This window comes from Medicago sativa, chromosome 6 (assembly GCF_051527215.1).
Source record: "Medicago sativa cultivar Bolivia chromosome 6, Bolivia_mono, whole genome shotgun sequence".
Classification (NCBI taxonomy): domain Eukaryota; kingdom Viridiplantae; phylum Streptophyta; class Magnoliopsida; order Fabales; family Fabaceae; genus Medicago; species Medicago sativa.
Genome location: NC_140754.1, coordinates 63,882,484 through 63,905,149, shown reverse-complemented (window position 1 = coordinate 63,905,149; position 22,666 = coordinate 63,882,484). Strand labels below are relative to the sequence as shown.

At 32.4% G+C, this 22,666-nt stretch overlaps 1 protein-coding gene and 1 long non-coding RNA gene across 2 annotated transcripts; both read left to right on the top strand.

Annotated features, from left to right (window-relative positions):
• The first annotated feature begins 1,770 nt into the window (after nucleotides 1–1,770).
• On the top strand, nucleotides 1,771–3,624 carry LOC146916257 (uncharacterized). Its single transcript, XR_015013789.1, has 2 exons — nucleotides 1,771–1,900; nucleotides 3,348–3,624. It is a non-coding gene; the product is annotated as an uncharacterized LOC146916257 (long non-coding RNA).
• Nucleotides 3,625–14,191: 10,567 nt separating this feature from the next.
• LOC146916256 (protein IQ-DOMAIN 23-like) lies at nucleotides 14,192–22,048 on the top strand. Its single transcript, XM_085718368.1, has 4 exons — nucleotides 14,192–14,763; nucleotides 19,505–19,702; nucleotides 20,667–20,735; nucleotides 20,926–22,048. Exons 1-4 carry the CDS (start codon nucleotides 14,374–14,376, stop codon nucleotides 21,634–21,636), a joined length of 1,368 nt encoding a protein of 455 aa, XP_085574494.1. The 5' UTR covers nucleotides 14,192–14,373; the 3' UTR covers nucleotides 21,637–22,048.
• Nucleotides 22,049–22,666: the final 618 nt, after the last annotated feature.

The following is a 22,666-nucleotide window of genomic DNA, read 5'->3' as shown; positions in this document are numbered from 1 at the left end:
AGGACAACAACCAAATCAGGCAAAAGATCATTGGTGAAAGATCGAGCTTCAACTAACGACTCTTTGGTGTGCTGGCAATTTCACAACGTCTCTTTCACACCTCTATATAAAGGAGTGAAGACCTAGAGTTTTGGTAATGCAAGAACGCTGAACGAAAGACTCACAAGATTTTCACAAGTACCAAACCTCTGCTGAAATTGTTCTGCATTCACTTAGAATTTCTGTGTCTCAAAGTCATATCTTAGAAATTCTTAAGTCCATTGAGTCTGTATCTGATTTGTATTGTGAGCACCTCTGATTGTATATCAAGTGTTCAACCTTAAACAATTTTCTGTGTAATTTTGTTTAGTTAGGAAGTCTCTTGCAATTGTGCTTGAGCAGGAAGTCTCTTGATTGTGTTCTTGAGCAAAGGAAGCCTCTTGCTTGTGTGCTTGAGCAAAGGAAGTCTCTTGCTTGTGTGCTTGAGCATTTGTAATCAGATATTACTCATAGTGAAATCTCCTTGGAAGTGCAAGGGGGACTGGACTACTTCCGGATTGTGGAAGGAACCAGTATAATTGCTTTGTGTCGTTCTTCTTCTCTCTCTCTGTTTTATTCCGCTGCATTTAGATTCTGATTATCACTTCAGAAGCTGTCTCACCTAGCTTCTGATCAGTGTGTTCAGTTGTTTAGAGAAACGAAGAATTTTTCAAAACACAATTCAACCCCCCCTTCTTGTGTTTTTTCTCACCTTCAGAGGGTGTGTGTACTTGAGCAAGGTGGAGCTTGGGACAGTCACCTACCATTGATAGAGTTCACGTACAACAATAGTTACCATTCGAGTATTGGTATGGCACCTTTCGAAGCTTTATATGGTCGAAGGTGTAGAACTCCTTTATGTTGGTTTGAGTCGGGTGAAAGTGTTGTGTTAGGGCCTGAAATAGTTCAGCAGACTACGGAGAAGGTCAAGATGATAAGAGAGCATATGAAAGCGTCGCAGAGTCGACAGAAGAGTTATCATGACAAGCGTAGGAAGGACCTTGAGTTTCAAGAGGGTGACCATGTGTTCTTGAGAGTCACTCCTATGACTGGTGTGGGTCGTGCATTGAAGTCCAAGAAGCTGACTCCAAAGTTTATTGGTCCTTATCAGATATCTGAGAAAATTGGCACGGTGGCTTATAGAGTTGGTTTGCCACCACATCTTTCGAACTTGCATGATGTGTTTCATGTGTCACAACTTCGGAAGTATGTAGCGGATCATTCACATGTCATTCCTAGAGATGATGTGCAAGTTAGAGACAACCTTACGGTAGAAACTTTACCTTTGAGGATCGATGATCGTAAGGTGAAGACGTTGAGAGGCAAGGAGATACCTCTAGTGAGAGTTGTTTGGGGAGGAGCAGCTGGTGAAAGTCTTACTTGGAAGTTGGAGAGTAAGATGCAGGAGTCATATCCTGAGTTGTTTGCTTGAGGTAATATTTCGAGGACGAAATTCTATAAGTTGGGGAGAGTTGTAACGCCCCATTTTTATTCTAATATTTTAGTAGATGTGTGAATATTTTTATATGACTTTAATTGCTATATATATATGATTTTATGTGAAATATATGTTTTATATGATTTTTATATGAAATATGTTATGATGCTATTTATTATATGAATATTGGGGTTGTGTATTATTTAAATGAATGTTGTTATTATTGGATAGAAATAATATGAGAAATAGAAATATTATAGAAATAGTATTTATTTTTGGTTAAGGGGAATTAAGTGAAAATTAATAGAAATTAAGGGAGAGAAACATTTTCACGTAAAAACATTAGAAGAAAACTGGTTTTGGAGAGAAAACCTAGAAGAGGCCAAGAGAGAGCTAGGAAGGAATCGATTGCGGTAGCTTGACGTTTGGTGTTGCTGAATTAAGGTAAGGGTGGGATTCCTTTCAATAATCATGGTATATAATTCTGAAATTTGATGAATTGTTGTTCTTGGTTTTAGGGTTAGAAATTTTATGTTAATTGAAGAAAATATGATGAATGGTGTTGTTTGATGCATGTTTCTATGTTGTTTTAGTTACTATGTTGTATATAGAACCTGTAAACATTGTTCTAATTCATTTTGGGTGATTAGGGGATCAGAAAATGGGTTTTTGGGGTGAAAATGGTGTTAAAATCGTAACAGTAGATGAAAAACTAGCCAGAAATTCGCTATTAGCGTAACCCTCTGGAACAGGTACGCTATTAGCTCAATTTTCGCTATTAGCGAAATTGTCCAGTGACAGCATTTTCTGTTTCGCGTTCTTGTGTCTTTTTCACCCGTTTCTATTTTGAATTAGCTTTAGGTGTAAACATAAAAGTTGTAGATAATTGAGTTAGCTTTCTAATGGCTTTGGAGTGACTAGAAAATTATTTGTAGATTTAGAGTTATGATGAAAATAGTCCAAGTGGGTCTTCAGAAAATTTTAAGAAAACTTAGCATAATTAATCTCTAGTTAGTCCAAAAACTTATGGTTGGTTTCCCAACTTCAAACTTAAGTGTTAGGGATTTAGTTGAGGTGTTTATGGATATTTGACTTATGTTCTATTGATCAAAACTTAATTGCTTTTGGGGGATGTTTTAGACTTTGAGATGAATGTAATTGATTTATATATATGTTATGTTGTTGATTTCCGTTGTTGATGTCGTTGTATCATCTGATGTCGAAGTTGGGGAGTGTGTCATAATTGTTTTAGGCACATATGTTGTTGTTGCAGTCGCTGTTGAAGTTGTATGTTGATATACACAAGTTGAGTCCATTTGCATACTCACAATTGTTGGGGGCTTATGCCCTGGAATGTTTATCATTCACCTGTTGGGGGCTTATGCCCTGGGATGCTTTAACCATCCACATTGTTGGGGGCTTATGCCCTGGAATGTTTATCATTCACCTGTTGGGGGCTTATGCCCTGGGATGCTTTAACCATCCAAATTGTTGGGGGCTTATGCCCTGGAATGCTTAGCATTCAACGCGCGTAGATTGGTACCACCTGCATGATGCATTAGTTGTTGTGGTCGTGTAGCATTGTCGAGTTGTTGTCGTTGTAGCATTGTCGAGTTGTTGTCGTTGTCGAATTGTCGAGTTGTTGTCGTTGTCGAATTGTCGAGTTATCGGTGTCGTTGTGGATAATGTTGTTGTTGTTGTTGTTGTTGTGGTACCTTGTTGCTGAAAATGATTATGTTGTTGTTATATGTATTCTTTATATACATTATTAATGATGCATGTTGCGATATATTGTTATTTTCATTAATTTGATGAATTATATATTATCATTATTGGATAAGTTTCTCACCCCTTCTGCGTATATGTTGCCTCGACCGTGGGTAATGTGCAGGTAATGATGGCTTGTAGGTTGATTGGCTCAAGTGTCTAGGGCTCTGATACATATTAGGATGGGGATCGTCGCGAGTGTCTTCTCATTTCTTTTATGTATCACATATTTTGGAAAAGACTTGCTATTAGAATAAAGTTGAATTATGTTGTGGCCTTATGCCAAGACTTTTATTGATGTTGAATTTGGTTGAATTTATATTTTAAAGAATTATTCCGCTGCAGTTTGTAAGATAATTTAAATGTCGGTTTTAAATAAATAGATATTTCCTATTTATGAATTTTTGATTAGCAGTGTGACACTCCGTTGTGTGGTTACTCTGATTAAATTAACTAATATTACGCTGTTGGGAGAACGGGGTGTTACAGAGACCCTCATGGGGATGAAGTGCAAAGACCTGGATACAAGCTCAAAAACAGGGATAGAGAAAATTCAGTTTGAGGTGGAGCCTACCACTGATGAAAGGGAAGGGGAGGATCAGACTCCAGTACCTGATGAGAGTGAAGGCCAAGAAACTATTGATCCTGACTATCAGCTAGCAAGAGATAGGATAAGGAGACAAATTAATCCACCTGAAAGATACGGTTATGCTGACCTCATTTGTTATGCTTTGAATGCAGCTGAAGAATTGCAAGACTCGGAACCAAAGAACTTCAGGGAAGCATTAGAAAGCAACGAAAGCAAGGATTGGTTGAAGGCAATGAATGAGGAAATGCTTTCATTGGAAAAGAACCAGACTTGGAAACTTGTTTCATTACCTAAGAATCAAAGGGTAGTGGGAAGCAAGTGGGTGTTTAAGAAGAAAGAAGGTATACCAGGGGTCGAAGCACCAAGGTATAAGGCAAGACTTGTAGCAAAGGGTTTTACTCAGGTGGAAGGGATTGATTACAATGAAATCTTTTCACCGGTGGTAAAACATTGTTCTATAAGGGTACTTATGGCAATTGTTAACATGTATGATCTTGAGTTAGAACAAATGGATGTGAAGACCGCATTTCTACATGGAGAGTTGGAAGAAACTATCTATATGCAACAACCAGAAGGTTTCGTGGAAGATAATACAAAAGTGTGTTTGTTGAAGAAATCTTTGTATGGGTTGAAGCAAAGTCCAAGGCAGTGGTATCGTCGGTTTGATGAGTTCCTAGTAAAGGCTGGTTTTGTGAGAAGCAACTATGACAGTTGTGTTTACATGATGAGGAGAAATGAGAAAGTCATTCTCTACCTTCTCCTTTATGTAGATGATATTCTTATGGCAAGTTCTGACATGCAAGAGATTCAGAAGCTCAAGAAAAAATTGAATGATGAATTTGAGATGAAGGATCTTGGTAATGCAAAGAGGATACTTGGTATGGATATCATAAGGGACCGAAACAAAGGTGAGCTATTCTTATCTCAGCAAGGGTACTTGAGGAAAGTGGTGGAGCGGTTCAGAATGAAAGATTCTAAGGTCGTTAGCACTCCTCTTGGTCATCACACAAAGTTGTCAATAAAGCAGTGTCCTCAATCCGATGAAGAGAAAAGCAAGATGGAGGGTACTCCCTATGCAAGTGGGGTTGGAAGCATCATGTATGGTATGGTTTGTAGTAGACCGGACTTATCCTATGCAATAAGTGTGATAAGTCGGTTTATGGCAAATCCGGGTCAAGTGCACTGGCAAGCTTTGAAGTGGGTTCTGAGATATTTGAATGGGACTTTGAAAGGTGGTCTGAAGTATACAAGGTCACAACCAGGAAGGGATGCTTTGGAGGGATATGTGGATGCGGACTATGCAGGTAATGTAGACACTAGAAAATCTTTATCAGGATTTGTGTTTACTTTGTTTGGTACAGCAGTAACTTGGAAGGCAAATCAACAATCAGTTGTAGCTCTTTCAACAACTCAAGCAGAGTACATAGCCCTTGTTGAAGGGGTCAAGGAAGCCATATGGTTGAAAGGTATGATTGGAGAAATGGGGATTAGTCAAGAGTGTGTGAAGATACATTGTGATAGCCAAAGTGCCATTCATTTGGCAAATCATCAGGTCTATCATGAAAGAACAAAGCACATTGACATTCGTTTGCACTTTGTTAGAGACATGATTGAGACAAAGGAGATCATGGTGGAGAAAGTGGCATCGGAAGAAAATCCAGCAGACATGTTCACCAAATCATTACCGAGATCAAGGTTCAAGCATTGCTTGGACTTGATTAACTTCATTGAAGAATAGATGAAGGTTGGAGAGAGCAGCAAGGTGATTGATGGTTAAATTGGCATCATCACCATTTTGGAGTCAAGGTGGAGAATTGTTGGAAAATGACTCAAAAATGATGCATCCTGGAACTGTCAAAATCGGCGCCCGACCCTGTGCCATCGGGGCCCGATTTTCTGCTAATTCTGGAGGCATGAGCTACTGTAAAAATCGGCGCCCGATGCCTAAAAATCTTGGCCCGATTTGTCGCATTGCAGAAGTTGAAAACGGTTTATTTCATGGGCCGGTTTGTTCTAATTTTTTGAGGGATGCTTTCCACTATAAATATAAACCTTGTATCAGATGATTAGGTGGTGTAGAAAAACAGGGTTTAGAAGCCAACATACAAACTAGGGTTTATAGAGAAATTCTCTTGGCAACAACACTAGGGTTGGGATTGTTTTGATTCACCTTGAACAAAACACTATTAGGATTGAGTCTCTTGGTCACGGGAAGAGGTTGGGACTGAGGGTAGAGTTAGGTTTGAAGACTAATTCTTGTAACCTTCAATATCTCTTTGTAAAGAAACTCATATCATTATAGTGGAACGGAGAGCTGCTCTCTCCCCCAGAGTAGGTCATCATTAGACCGAACTGGGTAAACAGATTCTCGTGTTCTCTCTCTCTCTCTCCTCTCTTGCTGTTTTATTTTGTTTGTTTTATTTTTGTCATCCGCTTCAATTGATTGCTTGGTATTAATTTGCTCCACACATCAAGTTTTTATTGGTGTGGTTTTCACAACGAATTCACAACATGAATTATATACAGGTTGGAGTACTAGTTAATCACAACTTGGTTACAAAATGATGAAAAGGTAAAGGGTGTAATTTATAAAGATTTTGTTAATAGATCAGCAAATTGATGATTTGAACGTGCAGGAAGTAAGATGAAATCACTTTTGTTGCGGTTTCTCTGAAAACATATGACAATCTAATTCAATTCAATGTGCTAGAAGAAACATGTCAAGTTGACCAAGTAATGCAGTGAGTGATACATCGATTTTGTTCAATTCATATTGTCCTTAATCCAGTGACTTTAGAAGAAGGTGTCTATACTTTATGATATATTGTAACTACTTTAAAATAATAAACAAATTTGACTCTCCATTACAAACCATCCAAATTACTTCTTCCATCTCATTTTAATAGTCGTTTTAGAGTTGTGTGCGGTTCTTAAAAAAATTATTAGTTGAGTTGATTTTAATGATAAAATAATAAAGCTCTATTTACAAAAATAATAGAGCAAGTCGTTTTAATATAATTTACAAAAATACATTTATTAATTGTAGTTAGTGGAGTAGTTAAATAAAGTGGAACTCAATAAATAAGGTATATTAGCAGGGAAAAAATTAATAGATGCCGTATTGATTTTCTAAAATGACAATTATTTTGTGACATACAAAAATGTTAAAAAGATAATTAAAATGAGACGAATCATGGATGAAGTATTTTTTTTTATTATTTATTATTTGGCAAATGTTAACTTGTGCCCTCAAGGGCACATGTTAATGAACTTATTATAGAAATATACGTATTAAAAGTCGTGCAGTCAACTTCTTAAAAGTTAAATTATCATGTTTTCCAATGCAAAGTTGTTCATTTTGGGTTCCTTAACATGTGCCCTTAGGGCACAAGTTAACATGACCCTTATTATTTTTGGGTGGTAGTGGTGATGACTCTCCATTGCAAACACTAGGTTAAATACGTGATACACCAAAGGTTTCTTTAAAGGTTGGAATACATAGAGGTTTATTATTTTCATTAATTGTTTGCAAAAGACGCATTTCAATTTCATTTTCTAATCTTTTCATAACTAAATATGTCCCTCTTAAATAGTTCAGTTTATAAACTAATAGACGTTGAAGGAAGAGGTCTTGAATTCAATCATCAAAAACTAGCATTTTTATATATATTAATATTACTAACATTTGTCTAACAAAGAAAAGAATTACATAAGATATGTTGTGATTTTGGAAAAAATAAACATTTGTTGGACGGAGATAGTTGTTGGTGGTATTGTCCGTCATTGCAATAAAGTTGTGTATCTAGATTACGAACCGGGTTTACTTGTATTCAACATGAACCCACAATCACACAGCCGAACATTGAAGACCGCCTGATCTTAATCGGATAGACCATATTCAATCTCTGTATTTTAAATTATAAAATAAAGAAATCAAATCTGTTTATTTTTCACACTGTACGATCAAGACCAGACAATCAAGATTGTTCTGAATGCGTAATTACGTGCTTGAAGATTTTTTTTTTTTTCTGAGAAGTCAAACAAACATGCCATGTATGTTGTTCTAAGGTACTAGTACCAAACAAATCAAATCCAACCTTTAGTACAATTGCTGGTTGTGCTAGTTAATGAAGCTGCAACTTATATATATATATATATATATATATATATATATATATATATATATATATATATATATATATATATATATATTATATGATATGTGTGTTCCTTTCTCTCTCTCTCTCTTAAGAGCCGTCACTAAAACCCTAGTTTTCTTCTCCTTCATCCATCAAAGAGGGGTGATTTAGGGTCAATTTTTGACCCAAAATCACCCCTCTAACTCGTTTCCCTCCTTCCCTTTTATTGAAATAAGTGATTTTCACATCTATTTCGTTTTTTATTTTGTGATTTTGTCGTCTTCGTGCGACGTTAGTTTGTTCGTCGTCTTTGTGCGACCTTGTTTGTCTTTTTTGTTTCTCTCAGGTATTTGATCGGTTCAGATTGTTAGATCAGCTTTGATCCAGTGCAGATCCAATCAATGATTTTGGCGTCATCCACGTTGCAGATCCGGAGACATGGTTATTCCGGTGATTTGAATATAGTCATACTTGTAGGCATTTGTACTTTGCCGTTTTATGCTATTAACATGGATACTGTGAGTATGTTCACAGATTCATCCTTTTTGTTTTTAGCGAATTTGCACTATATCGATGTACTCTATCAATTTGAATGAATGAATATCATATGTTTTTGTCAAAAAAAAAATATATGGGTTATGATAGAAGACACCTTTTATGAAGGTGTCTTTTATCAAGTTACTCTATGAGCATTTGCGAAAAGACACCAACTTACTTTTATGAAGGTGTCTTTTAGTAAAGTTATAACTAAAAAGTGAAAATCACACCTTAAGGTGTGACTTGTTAAAAGACACCACCAAAGGGTGGCTTGTAACAAAACCCTATATATATATATATATGTGTGTGTGTGTGTGTGTGTGTGTATTCAAGTACATATATGTATTCAAGTACTAAATGCTAATGAAGGTATCAATTGTTCCAATAGGAACAAGGTATGGCTTTCATTTACTGCTTTAAATTAAGTTCAGTAAATTTTTTGAGCTGTTGTCATACTACTACTATGTGGATATGTAGTATATTATTGTTCACTAGTTTTAGGTCATAATGATCATACATGTTAGCAGCTATGATGGTTAGATCAACATTAAATGGAACAACAATAGTAATGCTTTCCAATTGTTGTTTTTTACTCCTTGTACCTAATTTTCATTAGAGTCGTACTCCCTCCGTTTCAAAATACATGTCCATTTTTTGCAATGTGCACTATTCACTTGACTTACTTTGACCATATTTTTTAACTAATCTATAAATACAAATATTAACATGTAAGATGTTGTTTGATTTGTCTCGACAAATATTTTCAAAATATTAAATTTTTATAATTTTTTACTTTAGATAATTAAAGAAATTAACAGTCAAAATTGTGCATTGGCATGTGTGAAGTGGTTGACTTGGACATGTATTTTGAAACGGAGGGAGTATCATTCTGCATATAAATGCGAAATTGCAAATCAATTCTTACATCATTTTCTGTACTTTGGAATAGGTGTAATACTTATGGAACTAATCATTACATTAGCATGTACAGATGTAATGCTGTATCACCTATTAAATTAAATGGTGCTAAAACAACTTAGAGTAGTACGGTACAGTATGGTTGAGGGCAAAATACTTCACATCTAAGCAAAAGCAAGTTCGTTTGTAGAAACCCGAAATCCATCCTTAGCAACAATTAATCACAAAACACGTCCATTTCATTACTCCAAAACAGAACTATTATTATTCACTTGCCACTCTTTAAGAAGTTTTTTAGTTAATTTTTTATGAAAATTTGTATATTCGATGTATTGTAAATTCAAATATTTAACTTTTTAAAAAAATAGTTTCTTAATTTAAAATTTTAAAAGAGTGTTTCGGGACACTCGTGAACAAGTCCTTTAATAAAAAAAAATTTATATAATCTAAAGACTTTTTTTTATAGAATTTTAACAAAATCTAAAACTATTTACGTTTGTTTACTATAAAAAAAACGACGTATAAGAAATAAAATATTTTTAACTAATTCATATGTCACCTCAATGTTTTTGAAAAAAATAAATTTTTAACTAATTCATATGTCACCTCATTGTTTTTGAAAAAAAAATAAATGTATGAAGTTAATCATAATAATTTTCAATTTAGAGTCAAAATATTTTTTTAAAAAAACCATAAACAAACACGTCAAAATAACAAAATTGATTTTTTTTCTTTTATAAAAAATTAGATTTTGTTTTGGAAAAAAATTCTAAAGAAAGGCACCCTTAAAACTTTTTTTAAATAAAATGCATGGTTACCTATTATTTCTGGTACATCTACAACCATATTTGTGAGTTTTTTTTTTCTTCGGGAAATGCTAACACGCAAGGACATTTGATAAGTAGTTTTAATTTTGAAATTTTGTCTTGAAAATGATGCATTTAATATATTGAAAGTTTAAAAATTTACCTTTTCTACATAAAATTATAGCAAGTCCCTTTTTTTATGTATTAGGTTGGATTTGTCTTTTTATACACAATAAATTTAGGGTAAAAGGATGGTGCCCCCGTTTAGGGTAGAAAAATTCTCCCGTGTTCAATGTATGCTTACAAATGTATTTATATTTACCTTCCTCTAAATACATTTGTAGAGCTCGAATCTGTAACTTTCAAATTCAGAACGTGTCGATTTACCAGTAGACCACGCCTTAACATTGATAACAAATGTGTTGCAAGGGATAGTGATTCTCTAACTTCGAAGAACATTTGTTAAGGTATTCTCATCTGTTATGGGAAGGTGGGGATGGTAGGAGTATTAACTTATGGAATCACAAGTAGTTAGATGAAGAGACAAGGCTTTAAAATTTTATTTATTCCATGTCACAAGGCCTTAAAGAGAGGGAGGGAGGTGTGTTTTTTTTTTTTTTTTAAGGAGGGAGGTGTGCTTATTAATTATTAATGGATGGAAATGGTTCATTCTTGAATTGTGGTATAAGCTGTTTTGCATCCACTAGGGGTGGGCATGGTTCGGTTAACCTAAAAAACCGAACCGAATCGAACCGAAATTTTGAAATGGTTCGGGAAAACCGAACCGTTTCAGGTATGGAGCTATCCGAACTGAACCAAAGTTATGGTTCGGTTAACCGTTTTCTTACCTATGAACCGAACCGAACCAAAACCAATATTTTGAACCAAAATGTATTTTTTTTTATCCTTTTGTGAATTTAATTGTGTTTTTTTTATCCAAAATGCAAAATATTTTTTTATTTACTTTTTTTAAGAATATAATTTATTTTATTAATATTATTATTACACAAACACAGTAAAATAATAAGTTTAATGCTAACAGACCATCCAACACACTAGGAACCCGAGGAGTTGGAGGTCTTGATGCTAACTGTAAACCTTTGGTAGATTGTAAACCTTTGATAAATGAGTAAATTCTATTATTTGACTTATCTAAGCAGTTTCTTTTAAACCAATAAAATCACGAATTTCTTTCTGCAGTGTTAAACATTCAAATCTTATCTTAGAGATACAAAATTAAGGTTATCCATTGATTGGCCAAGCTTAGAAACTATTTTACTTATTCTGAACAACAAACAAGAAAAATATTATTTATTTGATTAGGTGAAAACAATAACACAAGTTAGAAATCAGAATTTATAAATTTGGATATAATAAAGCATATGCAAGCCACCAGTTTTTAGTCTCAAGTTTTTACCATCAATATTTGCAGTTAACATTAAATGACAGTTCTAATCTATGAAACAATAGGTTATGTTAACACGTACTTTATTATACCTGCATGAATATTAGACTCAGAATTTGTTTGATAATTTATATCTTAATTTCATTCATGGAATACAATTTTGTTCTCAGCTTTGTTTCTTTTCTTGCCGTGCCCTTAACCATGATTTCTTGACAAAGTTTGATGGGGTTGGAAAGGGAATAATTCTATATGTCTGGTACTGTACAAGTTGAGTATGAATAACAATTTTATTTACAATGTTTGGCATGTGGAAAATAACCTATCTTTACCTTTTACAGTATTTGAATGAGTTGAGGCTCTTACTAACTACTGAGTTAACTTTTATGTAGCTAATCTAAATTAATTTAATAGCCTTTTAAAATAAGCTATTTTTTTGCATAAAATAAGCTGTTTTGAATAAGCTGTTTTTTTTAAAATAAGTTGTTTTCATAAAATAAGCTGTTTTTAAAATAAGGTGTTTTGCATAAAATAAGCTTTTTAAAATAAGCTATTTTAAATAAGTTGTTTTTTTGGAAAGATCCAACAAAGAGTTCAAGTGGTTTCCTTAAAAAAAAAAAAAAACAGTTCAAGTGGTTTGGTTCGGTTCAAACGGTTCGGTTCGGTTCAAGATGGTTCGCTTATGGTTCAAGAACTGTTAATAAATTAACGGTTCGGTTCGTGAACCATTATAATGGTTCGGTTATTTTCGGTTCGGTTCGGTTCGCGCGGTTCGGTTCGGTTCATGGTTCTTTTTGCCCCACCCCTGGCATCCACCTTTAGATGGAGGGCGATGAGGCTTGCATTAGTCTGAGCAACAATTTGCAAAACTTCGTAATTTGATGTTGATTTATTCCCACACATCTTGTTGAGGAATATAGATGGAAAGGAGCTTTCTATTATTGATGCGACACTAATATTTAGTATTTACATACAAAATTTTCTGTTTAAGTATTAGGATTGATGCAATCACAAGAGATTTGGATAATATGCATAAGGTTGTAAGTTCAAACCTTGTTCTTTTCATTGTACCACAATAAAATACAAATTTGACACGATGGATTTTTATGGGTCATCTAACAAGTGTTTTTAGAACTGTTAAGAATTTTAAAAAAAATAATGTATTAAGTTTTATGTAAAAAAAAAATTATTTTTTAGAGTTTTAATGTATTGAATATATCGTTCTCAGTTCCCACAATAAAATTTTCACTTTAAACTTATTAACAAGTGTGTTAGAGTATCTACAATGGAGAAATTCATTTTTAAATACTTAAATGAGTTTCACAAGTACACATCATTTATTTATAATTTATAATAAATACTCAATCTCCAACCCAACACCTCGTACAAATTTTTAAAACGGAACTTACTAATCATCTATCAATAACTTCCTTCAAAAAAAATCATCTATCAATAACTCTATATCATTACATTTGATTTTTTAATATTAAAGATGTGTGGGACCCATTGAAAAATAAGATGCTCATTTGAGACCTTCAATCTCATTAAGCACTCAATTTTATTTTTATTTTTTTTATCACAATGGTGGTATCTAATAGGTACCAGGTTATATGGAGTAAGACCTTATCTTTGTGGATGACCTTAAAGACATTTGTTGATATTTTTTCAATTTTTAATAATATATAGTATGCAATATTAAATCACAATGACATTAATTTATCAAGAGCATAAAATAAAACAACGAAAAAAATGTATGATAATAGATACATATTATTCAAGTACATCTAAAAGTTTTACATTGCTTGTGGATCAAGGTTAGACAACACCCACACTACTTAATCCAATGAGACATATTTTAAGAGTTTACCTCCTTTATTTAGACTCAACCCCGATTTATATCACCACATATTTATTTAGTGAACACATTTACACATGTTTGTAATGTAATTTTTTCTCATATTTAATGATGTATTAGGTTTTTTTCTACTTTATTCGTTAATACTCCCTCCGTTTCAAAATGAGTGTCGCTTTAGCCAATTGCACAGAGATTAAGGAATGGAATAAAGTAGTCAAATGTCATAGCAATTTTACCAAATTATCCTAATCAATTATTGGTTTGTTTTTCATTAAAGAAAAAATAATACTTTGGAAGTAGTGTAACATAGTATTAATTGAAGGGTACAATTGAAAAGAAAAAGTTATTATTGCATTGAAAACCGAAAGTGACATTCATTTTGAAACAATTTTTTTGGCTAAAGCGATACTCATTTTGAAACGGAGGGAGTAGTATATAAGTACATCAGTTCATTTTAGCTCAACTTACCTATGTTAAAATTGTTAGATTAAAATTGAACATCGTAACCTAAATTCAAACTCAAAATCTTCCACTTGTCCAGAAGTTTTCAAGCGATTATTATCATTTTGTTTATCTAAAATAATTTACCTAAGTGAAATACTATTTTTACCAAGATTAACATTTTTCACTCTATTTGTTGATTACAAATAGCGCGTGGACAAGAGATACATTGAATAGGGCGTGACAATGAATAAATAAACCACATATTCCAAAATTCTTCCACAAACTCACAAACTCCTCAATTTAAGTGTTTCATCTTCTTCTTCTTCCATCTTCAATATAACACACACACACACTCTCTCTCTCTCTCTCTCTCTCTCTCTCTCTCTCTCTCTCTCTTTCTCTCTCAACTCCATAAACCTTCCCTCATTACCCTCTCCCACCCAATGACATAAACCTCACCATGAACTTTCTCCGGCGACTCTTCGGCGGCAAAAAACACCGTAATCCACCACCAGAAACACCAACCAACAACAAAAAAGACAAAAGAACATGGAGCTTCACAAAGAACAACACAAGACAAAAACCCAACAAAAATTCTGACCCTTCAACTTCTTTCTCTGATAACTATGATGCTAATAAACATGCCATTGCTGTTGCTGCTGCTACTGCCGCCGTTGCTGAAGCTGCACTTGCTGCCGCTCATGCTGCCGCTGAGGTTGTTAGACTAACAAGTAATACGGCTGGTGGAAATTCTGCTGGAGGACCTCGAACTCCGACGTCTGGTCGGAGACGGTTGTCGGAGGAAATTGATGCTGCCGTGAAGATTCAGTCGGCTTTCCGAGGTTATTTGGTATGTAACAATTTTTGTTTCCTTGAAATATTATTCACAGTTAAAATTACCAACATAGTAAAAATGTTACTCCCTCCGATTCTTTTATGAGAAATAAAATGGTCAATAAAATTGATGTATTTGGTCGATATTATGAATTAAAAACATATGATAGTATAATATTGCTCTTGCTTCTATTGAGCTCCATTTAGCGAGCAATAAAATTGGTCTATCTTAGTTGTTTCGGATATCGAGTTTAAAAAATTTGGGATGTTCATATTAAAAAATGAAAAAAGTACATAAAAAGATGTGAGGTTTTATTTTTTAACAGAATTTGAAGGATTTTGTTCCACTAAAAAATTGAATTGTTGATTTTAGGTGATGGAGGTAGTTATAGTTATTAATTGGCCATTATTGTTCTTTTAATTGAATATATATACTAGCATATAAAGTGATGAAAATTTAAAGAGTGACTATTGGTTTTTCGTATCAAGAATAATTTCCGAGTAATGTTTGTGTGGTCACAGCTGCATATTTAAATAGTTTAGACATACTCATAAAAAAAGTTAGAAATAATAAATATAATATATTGTTTTTTTAAATAAAAAAAATACAATATATTTTTATTTTTATTGAAAATATTGATTCGTATTTTGTGAGTGTGTAAATGGAATTTATTGTTTCCACATGTACTTTTAAGAGTAGTACAGTACTATTGCTTTGTAATTTTCAACGACGGTTCTCTTTTCCTTTCAACTATTTCAACTATTTCAACTATCCATATTAGATTTTTTTTGAGGGACTATCCATATTAACATGCTCTTTTTGACAACACCAATTCTTTGTCTCCTTCAAAATGAAATTCATCAAATAAGTACCAGTTTAGACTATGGAGTACAGTGTTTTAGGTTCCATTTCCACCGACAAATTTGCCTTATAATAGTGTTATTTGGACGTTTAAATTTATTATTTAGCCATACTTAATATTTTATTCTTTTTCAAGCTCCAAAAATTTGATTTTGACACATCGAACAAAGACGAGATATGTGTTTGCACTTGTTAGGACTTAGGACCATTAGTTTTTGGTGCATGTATGTATCATTTTCAATATATATATCATGTGATAATTTTTTGTATTATGATATTAAATTTTCGTTAATTGAGAGATTTATATGTATGTCATTGATATTTATCTTATGTTAAATTATATAGGATTCATAAAAATTATGTGTATGTGTAAAAAAAAAAAAAATTAAAATTATATCTATGTACATTTAACTTTTTTTACTACTGCTATGGTAGTCAGTGCCCTCTGTATTCCTATCACGTGCTGGCTGCAATTTTTTGTGTGTTATGTCAATTTTGTGTTTTGAAATTCGTTCTGTTAAGTATCAGTCATACATTTCATTAAGGGTAAGTATTAGTTAGCCTTATCTCACAATACTTTCCTTTAATAGATAGATCTAATCTGTTCTAAAAACCTAATTCTCAAGTCTGAATGTTTAACCATAATAGTAATAATATTTCTCAAAAAAAAAAACCATAATAGTAATAACAATAATATCATCATATTGTTTATTTAGATATATGTTGGTCTATTAGGTTTAAAATCATGTTTATTTAACTAAACAAAATAGAATTTCCAAAATCATTGGACTTATTTGTTTAAGAAAAAAACTTGGCCAAATAAATTTGATGTAGGCTAGGTTATTGACATTTGTCACAAGGTGTAACTTATTTTGATCACGAAGAGTTACTTCACTCGTCAACTATTTCTGCAATTCCAACCCGCTCCGGATGTACATTTTCGTATGGTATATTCAGACGAAATCGGAGCTGTAGAAATAGTTGAGGACGCTATAAGCAATTCTATTAATTACTACATCTTAATTGTTACAAAAGTTACAAAATGTTACTAGACCTGCGTTGTAGGGTAATGATGCAGCTGAAAATGACCCATTTTTGGAATATAAGTGTGTGAGAGTGAGAATAGAAGGACCATAACAATTAAAGAAAGGTGGCAACGGGTAATTTAATTTGTGTGTGAATAAATATTTAATACTATAAGATATATAGATATAGCCCCACGTATTTTGTGCGTTATGATGCTTTCCATTCTGGGACCAGAAAGGTATGTTCAATTGTACCAAAAAAATTACACAAAAATATGAAGTGGAACAACGACACCACATCATCAACCATGTTTTAGATAATGGGCCAAAGTGCTATATAGGTTATTAGGTTTCCCTATTAATCAATGTAGTTGAAGATTCGTAGTTACTAGTTTCATTTTTGGTAGGGCATGTTATTATATGTGGTGCATTGATACATGCTAAACTTGTGTTCTTGTCTTGACTATAAGAAGCTTGAAGTCAATGCATTCACACAGTTGTCCATATGAATCTTTGATTTAAAATTAAATGATCTACATTTTGGTTTTGTATTTTTTATTTTGGTCTATGAAAGTTAAAATGTAGATCATTTGATTTTGATTTCTAATTATATGAAATTAGATTAGGTTCTCTAAAACCATACTTTAAGGGGGTAAAAAATAAGCTACTTTTACCTTATATTATAAAATGATATTCTAGACTTCACGTGAGAGAAAGCAACTTACTTTAAGGACCCACAAGGAAAATACTTGGGTGACATAATGTCACCGTGACATTAAATCTGGGTCACACAAAGGTGTTGTGTTGTGTGGCCCAGATATGTTGTATGTGTTGTGTGGCCCAGATATGTTGTATGGCAATGTGTGTTGTGTGGCCCAGATTTAATGTCACGGTGACATTATGTCACCCAAGTGCTTCCCGGACAACAAGGCTTTAGTTAGGCTATAATGCTTTCTTAATAAACTAAAACATTAGTATTTGTTAAGCTAATGGTTTTTCAACTATTGCAGTCCTACCATTAATAAGTGAATTTAATTTCGACCATTAATTTGAGATGAGATAATTTAGATTATAAATTTTTTATATGACATTTTTAATAATCTTTGACATTGATTTACTCGCTTCGCTCTCATATATAAGAAAATATTCTTTTTTAAGGTTCATTGAGTTATTAATGTATATGTTTTACAATGTAAACTATTAATAAACTTAAAATAAATCTTTTTTTATTTATGAGACCAGAGGGAGTAGATCAGAGGGCCAAGAGGTTAGTAAATTTTTTTATTTTTTTTGAAAGAAGAGAGATTAGTAAATTATTACTAGGAATCCAATCCCAATGTAAGTGGTGTAAAAGTGGGGATAATGCAACATAGGAAGGTTCAATTGATAAAAAAGAGCATTGATGATGGACGACTTTCCACTATGTAAATGTGTTACTAATGATCACGCCCATAAGCTTCAACCCTATTTTCCCTCGTTATGTCTCTTCCCTTTTAATATACTATTACCTTTTTGACATTCCATGCTTATTTGTTCCCTATTTTCTATTTTAGGCTTGATGACTTAAGTTTTTGGCAATGTTGGTTGCAATATATATATATATATATATAGGGTTATGTTACAAGACACCTTCACAAAAGGTAGTGTGGTGTCTTTTATCAAGTCACACCTCAAGGTGTGATTTTCACTTTTTTAGTTATAACTTTGATAAAAGACACCTTCATAAAAAGTAGTTGGTGTCTTTTAACAAATGCTCATAGAGTAACTTGATAAAAGACACCTTCACAAAAGGTGTCTTCTATCATAACCCATATATATATATATATATATATATATATATATATATATATATATATATGGGTTATGATAGAAGACACCTTTTGTGAAGGTGTCTTTTATCAAGTTATTCTATGAGCTTTTGCGAAAAGACACCAACTTACTTTTATGAAGGTGTCTTTTAGCAAAGTTATAACTAAAAAGTGAAAATCACACCTTAAGGTGTTGCTTGATAAAAGACACCACCAAAGGGTGTCTTGTAACATATATATATATATATATATATATATATATATATATATATGGGTTATGATAGAAGACACCTTTTGTGAAGGTGTCTTTTATCAAGTTACTCTATGAGCATTTGTTAAAAGACACCAACTACTTTTTATGAAGGTGTCTTTTATCAAAGTTATAACTAAAAAAGTGAAAATCACACCTTGAGGTGTGACTTGATAAAAGACACCACACTACTTTTTATGAAGGTGTCTTGTAACATAACCCTATATATATATAACATTATTTTTGGTACTTGTTGATTTAGGTTTGGTATAAGTCATATTAGTTTATCTTGGTATAAGTCATATTGGTATAACATCAATGTTTCATATTTTGGGGGACTAATTCTATAATGCACAAATATTTATAAGGACTAAAACCAAATCAATTGTTGTGACTTGTGATAAAAACAAAACACTATCAAGGTTTTATAATTTATTTGGATTTTTTTATTAGTTATGAATGGGTGATATGAATAATAAAATATTAAATTTATTACAAAAATAAACTAATAAACATATTTCTTTTTCACCACCACACTTTTAACCACTACTCTTTGATCAATCATTATTGTCTGCCTAATTTTACTATTTTATGTAACAAACTTGCTATTCTTTGCATTTTTTCTTGGGTTTTGAATTATGCTTCATGTGAATTGTTTTTCCCCATGAAGAACTTTAATGATTGAGTAAGAAAAAAATAAAACTCTAATTGTTCTTTTCCCTATCAATTTCATTCTAATGCATACTATTATTATTCAAATTTTATATGGAAGTTTTAGTATTTACTGATATTTTTTTATATGAATTTGGAAGGCAAGGAGGGCATTAAGAGCACTTAAAGCATTGGTGAAATTGCAAGCATTGGTGAGAGGTCACATTGTAAGAAAGCAGACAGCTGATATGCTAAGACGAATGCAAACATTGGTTCGACTTCAGTCTCGGGCACGAGCAAGTCGTGTGCACATTTCGGATAATATGCACTCTTTCAAGTCTTCACTTTCTCATTACCCCGTAAGCAAAGCAAACTTTTTACTTTTTGAGTAAATAAGTATTTTAGTCATTGAAATCGTAAGTGTTGGTTAATTTAGTCCCTTAAATTTACGAAATATCAATTTAGTCTTTTAATTGAACAACTTATGTCGATGGTCATTTTTCTAAAATTTGCACCAAACTTTTAAAGGTTCAATATTTGTATTGATTCCGCAAAAGATTTTTTGGTTTGCTATTTTGTAAATTTGATGGACTAAATTGCTTGACCCTTAGAATTTTTAGTACCAAATTGCTAATTTACTTTTTTAAATACTCTTTTATTAGCTGTCTTGATTCTTATCTTAGTAAAAGTTGTTGGTAACTTGTTGGAAAAGCTATGTAATGGTGTCTCACTTTCTTTTAACTTTTTTTTTTTTATTATAAAAGAACACTTTCTTTTAACTTGTCATCTTAAAAAAATGCCTTTTTTCTATATTTTTACTTTTCTCCATCACCCTACCAATTGTTGCAATTTGGAATCTCATGTAACATAACTTTACAAGTTGTAAAGTTGTTGCAAAAATATCATTTTGCAAACTAGGCTAATGCTAAAGTATTATTCTTTAGATAAGGCTTTTGGTTAGCATTTTCTAAATGATTTTCATTGATTCACCAATTTTGTTTCTAAAATTATAAAAGTCAGTCAATTTGGTATTTGAAATATACAAAATTCTAAAGGGATTGTTTAAATTGAAAATTCTTGATCACATTAAGAATGACTATTGTGACCGATCGATGATTTATAAATCTAGGTATCATTTTAGATTTTTGAAAATATTCGGACCAAATTATATGATGATGCCTACAGTTCGAGGGACCAAATTATCCAATCCTTACAATTTCAGGGACTAAATGACGATTCACTCGAAGAATTTTTATGATCAATAGTTCATTACTTTGATAAAATAGTCATAATCCTCTGACTTTTTTCTTCAAATTGTTGCAGGTTCTTGATGATTATGAACACCCACTTCGCGTCTATAGTACGAAATTTGATGGATCTTCCATCCTCAAGGTATTCATGATTCGTGCCTAAAATTTAATTTACAGGTTCATAGATGATTTACATGGCAAAATGTGCTTCAAAGTAAACACATAAATAGTTTTTGAGTATGTTAATTGTTTCTGCAATGTGAAAAAGTATACATGTAACATGTGTTGGTGATTTTGTTTTCTTGAATGAAATTTTCATTTTGAACCTGCAGAGATGTAGCTCAAATGCAAATTTTAGAGACATGAACTTTGAAAGAGCCCGGTTAGGTTCAAATTGGTTAGACAGTTGGATGGAAGAAAACACATGGAGCCAAACCGGCGGCGCTTCATCGAAAAATGTAAATGATGATGAGAAGAGTGACAAAATTCTTGAAGTAGATACTTGGAAACCACATTTGAAATCACAACATAGTACTAGCACCTCTTTTCAACATCATTATTCATCTTCTGATTACAATAATGAAAATTTTATGGTACATGAGTCGCCGTCGAAACGCTCTTCTAAAGCTTATAATCCAAGTCTCTCTTCTATGAAGCATCAGAAAGGAAAAGAAGAAGAAGTAGCTTCTTCCCGAACCGCCGAGAGTAGTCCACAGGCATTTTTGGCTTCTTCAAGACTCGAAAGTGGTTCGAGGCGAGGTCCTTTTACACCTACTAAAAGTGAGAGTTCATGGGGATTTTTCAATGCTTACTCTGGTTATCCTAGTTATATGGCAAATACTCAATCTTCTAGGGCTAAGGTTAGGTCACAAAGTGCTCCAAGACAAAGGCTAGAGTTTGAGAGATATGGCTCATCTACTAGGTCTATTCAAGGCCTTTGGGAATCAGGGTCTAATTCAGAAATAGATTCTGATTTTAGGAGCAAGGTTTATCCAGCCACAAGTAGCTTGAACAGAATTGGGAGTAGTACCAATTTAAGGTGACATTGCAAATTTTATGAAAGAAGGGGAAAAAAAGTTTTAAATGTGTTTTTAGTTCTTATAATCTCAAATTTTATTATCAGTTCCTACACTCATGTTTCAGTCCATACAAATTACAGAACTATATGCTTTTTATTTCCTGAAGAGGAACTAAAAGCATACTTTTTTTACACTGAAAGTGTACTTCTTTTACAATTTGTAGGAACCGAAAAGTGAGTGTTGGGATTGAAAACAAAATTAAATTTTATAGGGACTAAAAATAAATTTAATCCTAAAAAAGGAACTTGAAGAGAATGTTTTCTTGTGTTTTGATTTTGTGTGTATTATAATAGTTTTTCTTAGGGTGTAAGTATTTGACATGTACTCAAATAGTGTTTGTCCCTACACTATCAAAGACCACATGGTTGACTTTTGACTTTGTTTGACTTTAGTTTTGTCATGTTGAAATAGTGTAACTTGTTTTGAGTGTTTTCATTATGAAAATATGAAATTAAGACAAAAATAAGCTATAAAATGTTTCAAGTAACAATGATTAAGGGATAATGTTGGAAAGTTATGAGCTTTATTTGTTACAACACTATAAATTTATTATAATTTTAACACTAAAAGAGAAACTATACTACTAAAGTTTCTGCTTCAACAAAAATTAATAAAATCATACAATTTTCAATAAATAATTTCATCATTAGTGAAACTAAAGTTTTTGCTACAACAAAAATTAGTAAAATCATATAATTTTCAATAAATAATTTCATCATTAGTGAAGAACTTTGTTTTTGAATAACAATTTATTCAACACCATTTCAAAATTTTCTCTGAACATAAATTAACAAAAATTTGGTTTTAGTAGCTGTAATTTACTATATATATTCTACTAGAATCAGTTTGATCCAAACTATCGAAACGATATGAATTGATAAGAATAATTTTTACGATATATCAAAGTGTAAATTAACATTCATTAATTCTCTAAAGAAATAAAGTTTTGTCACCGCAAAACAAAACACACTCTAAATCAGTATTTATAATTGAT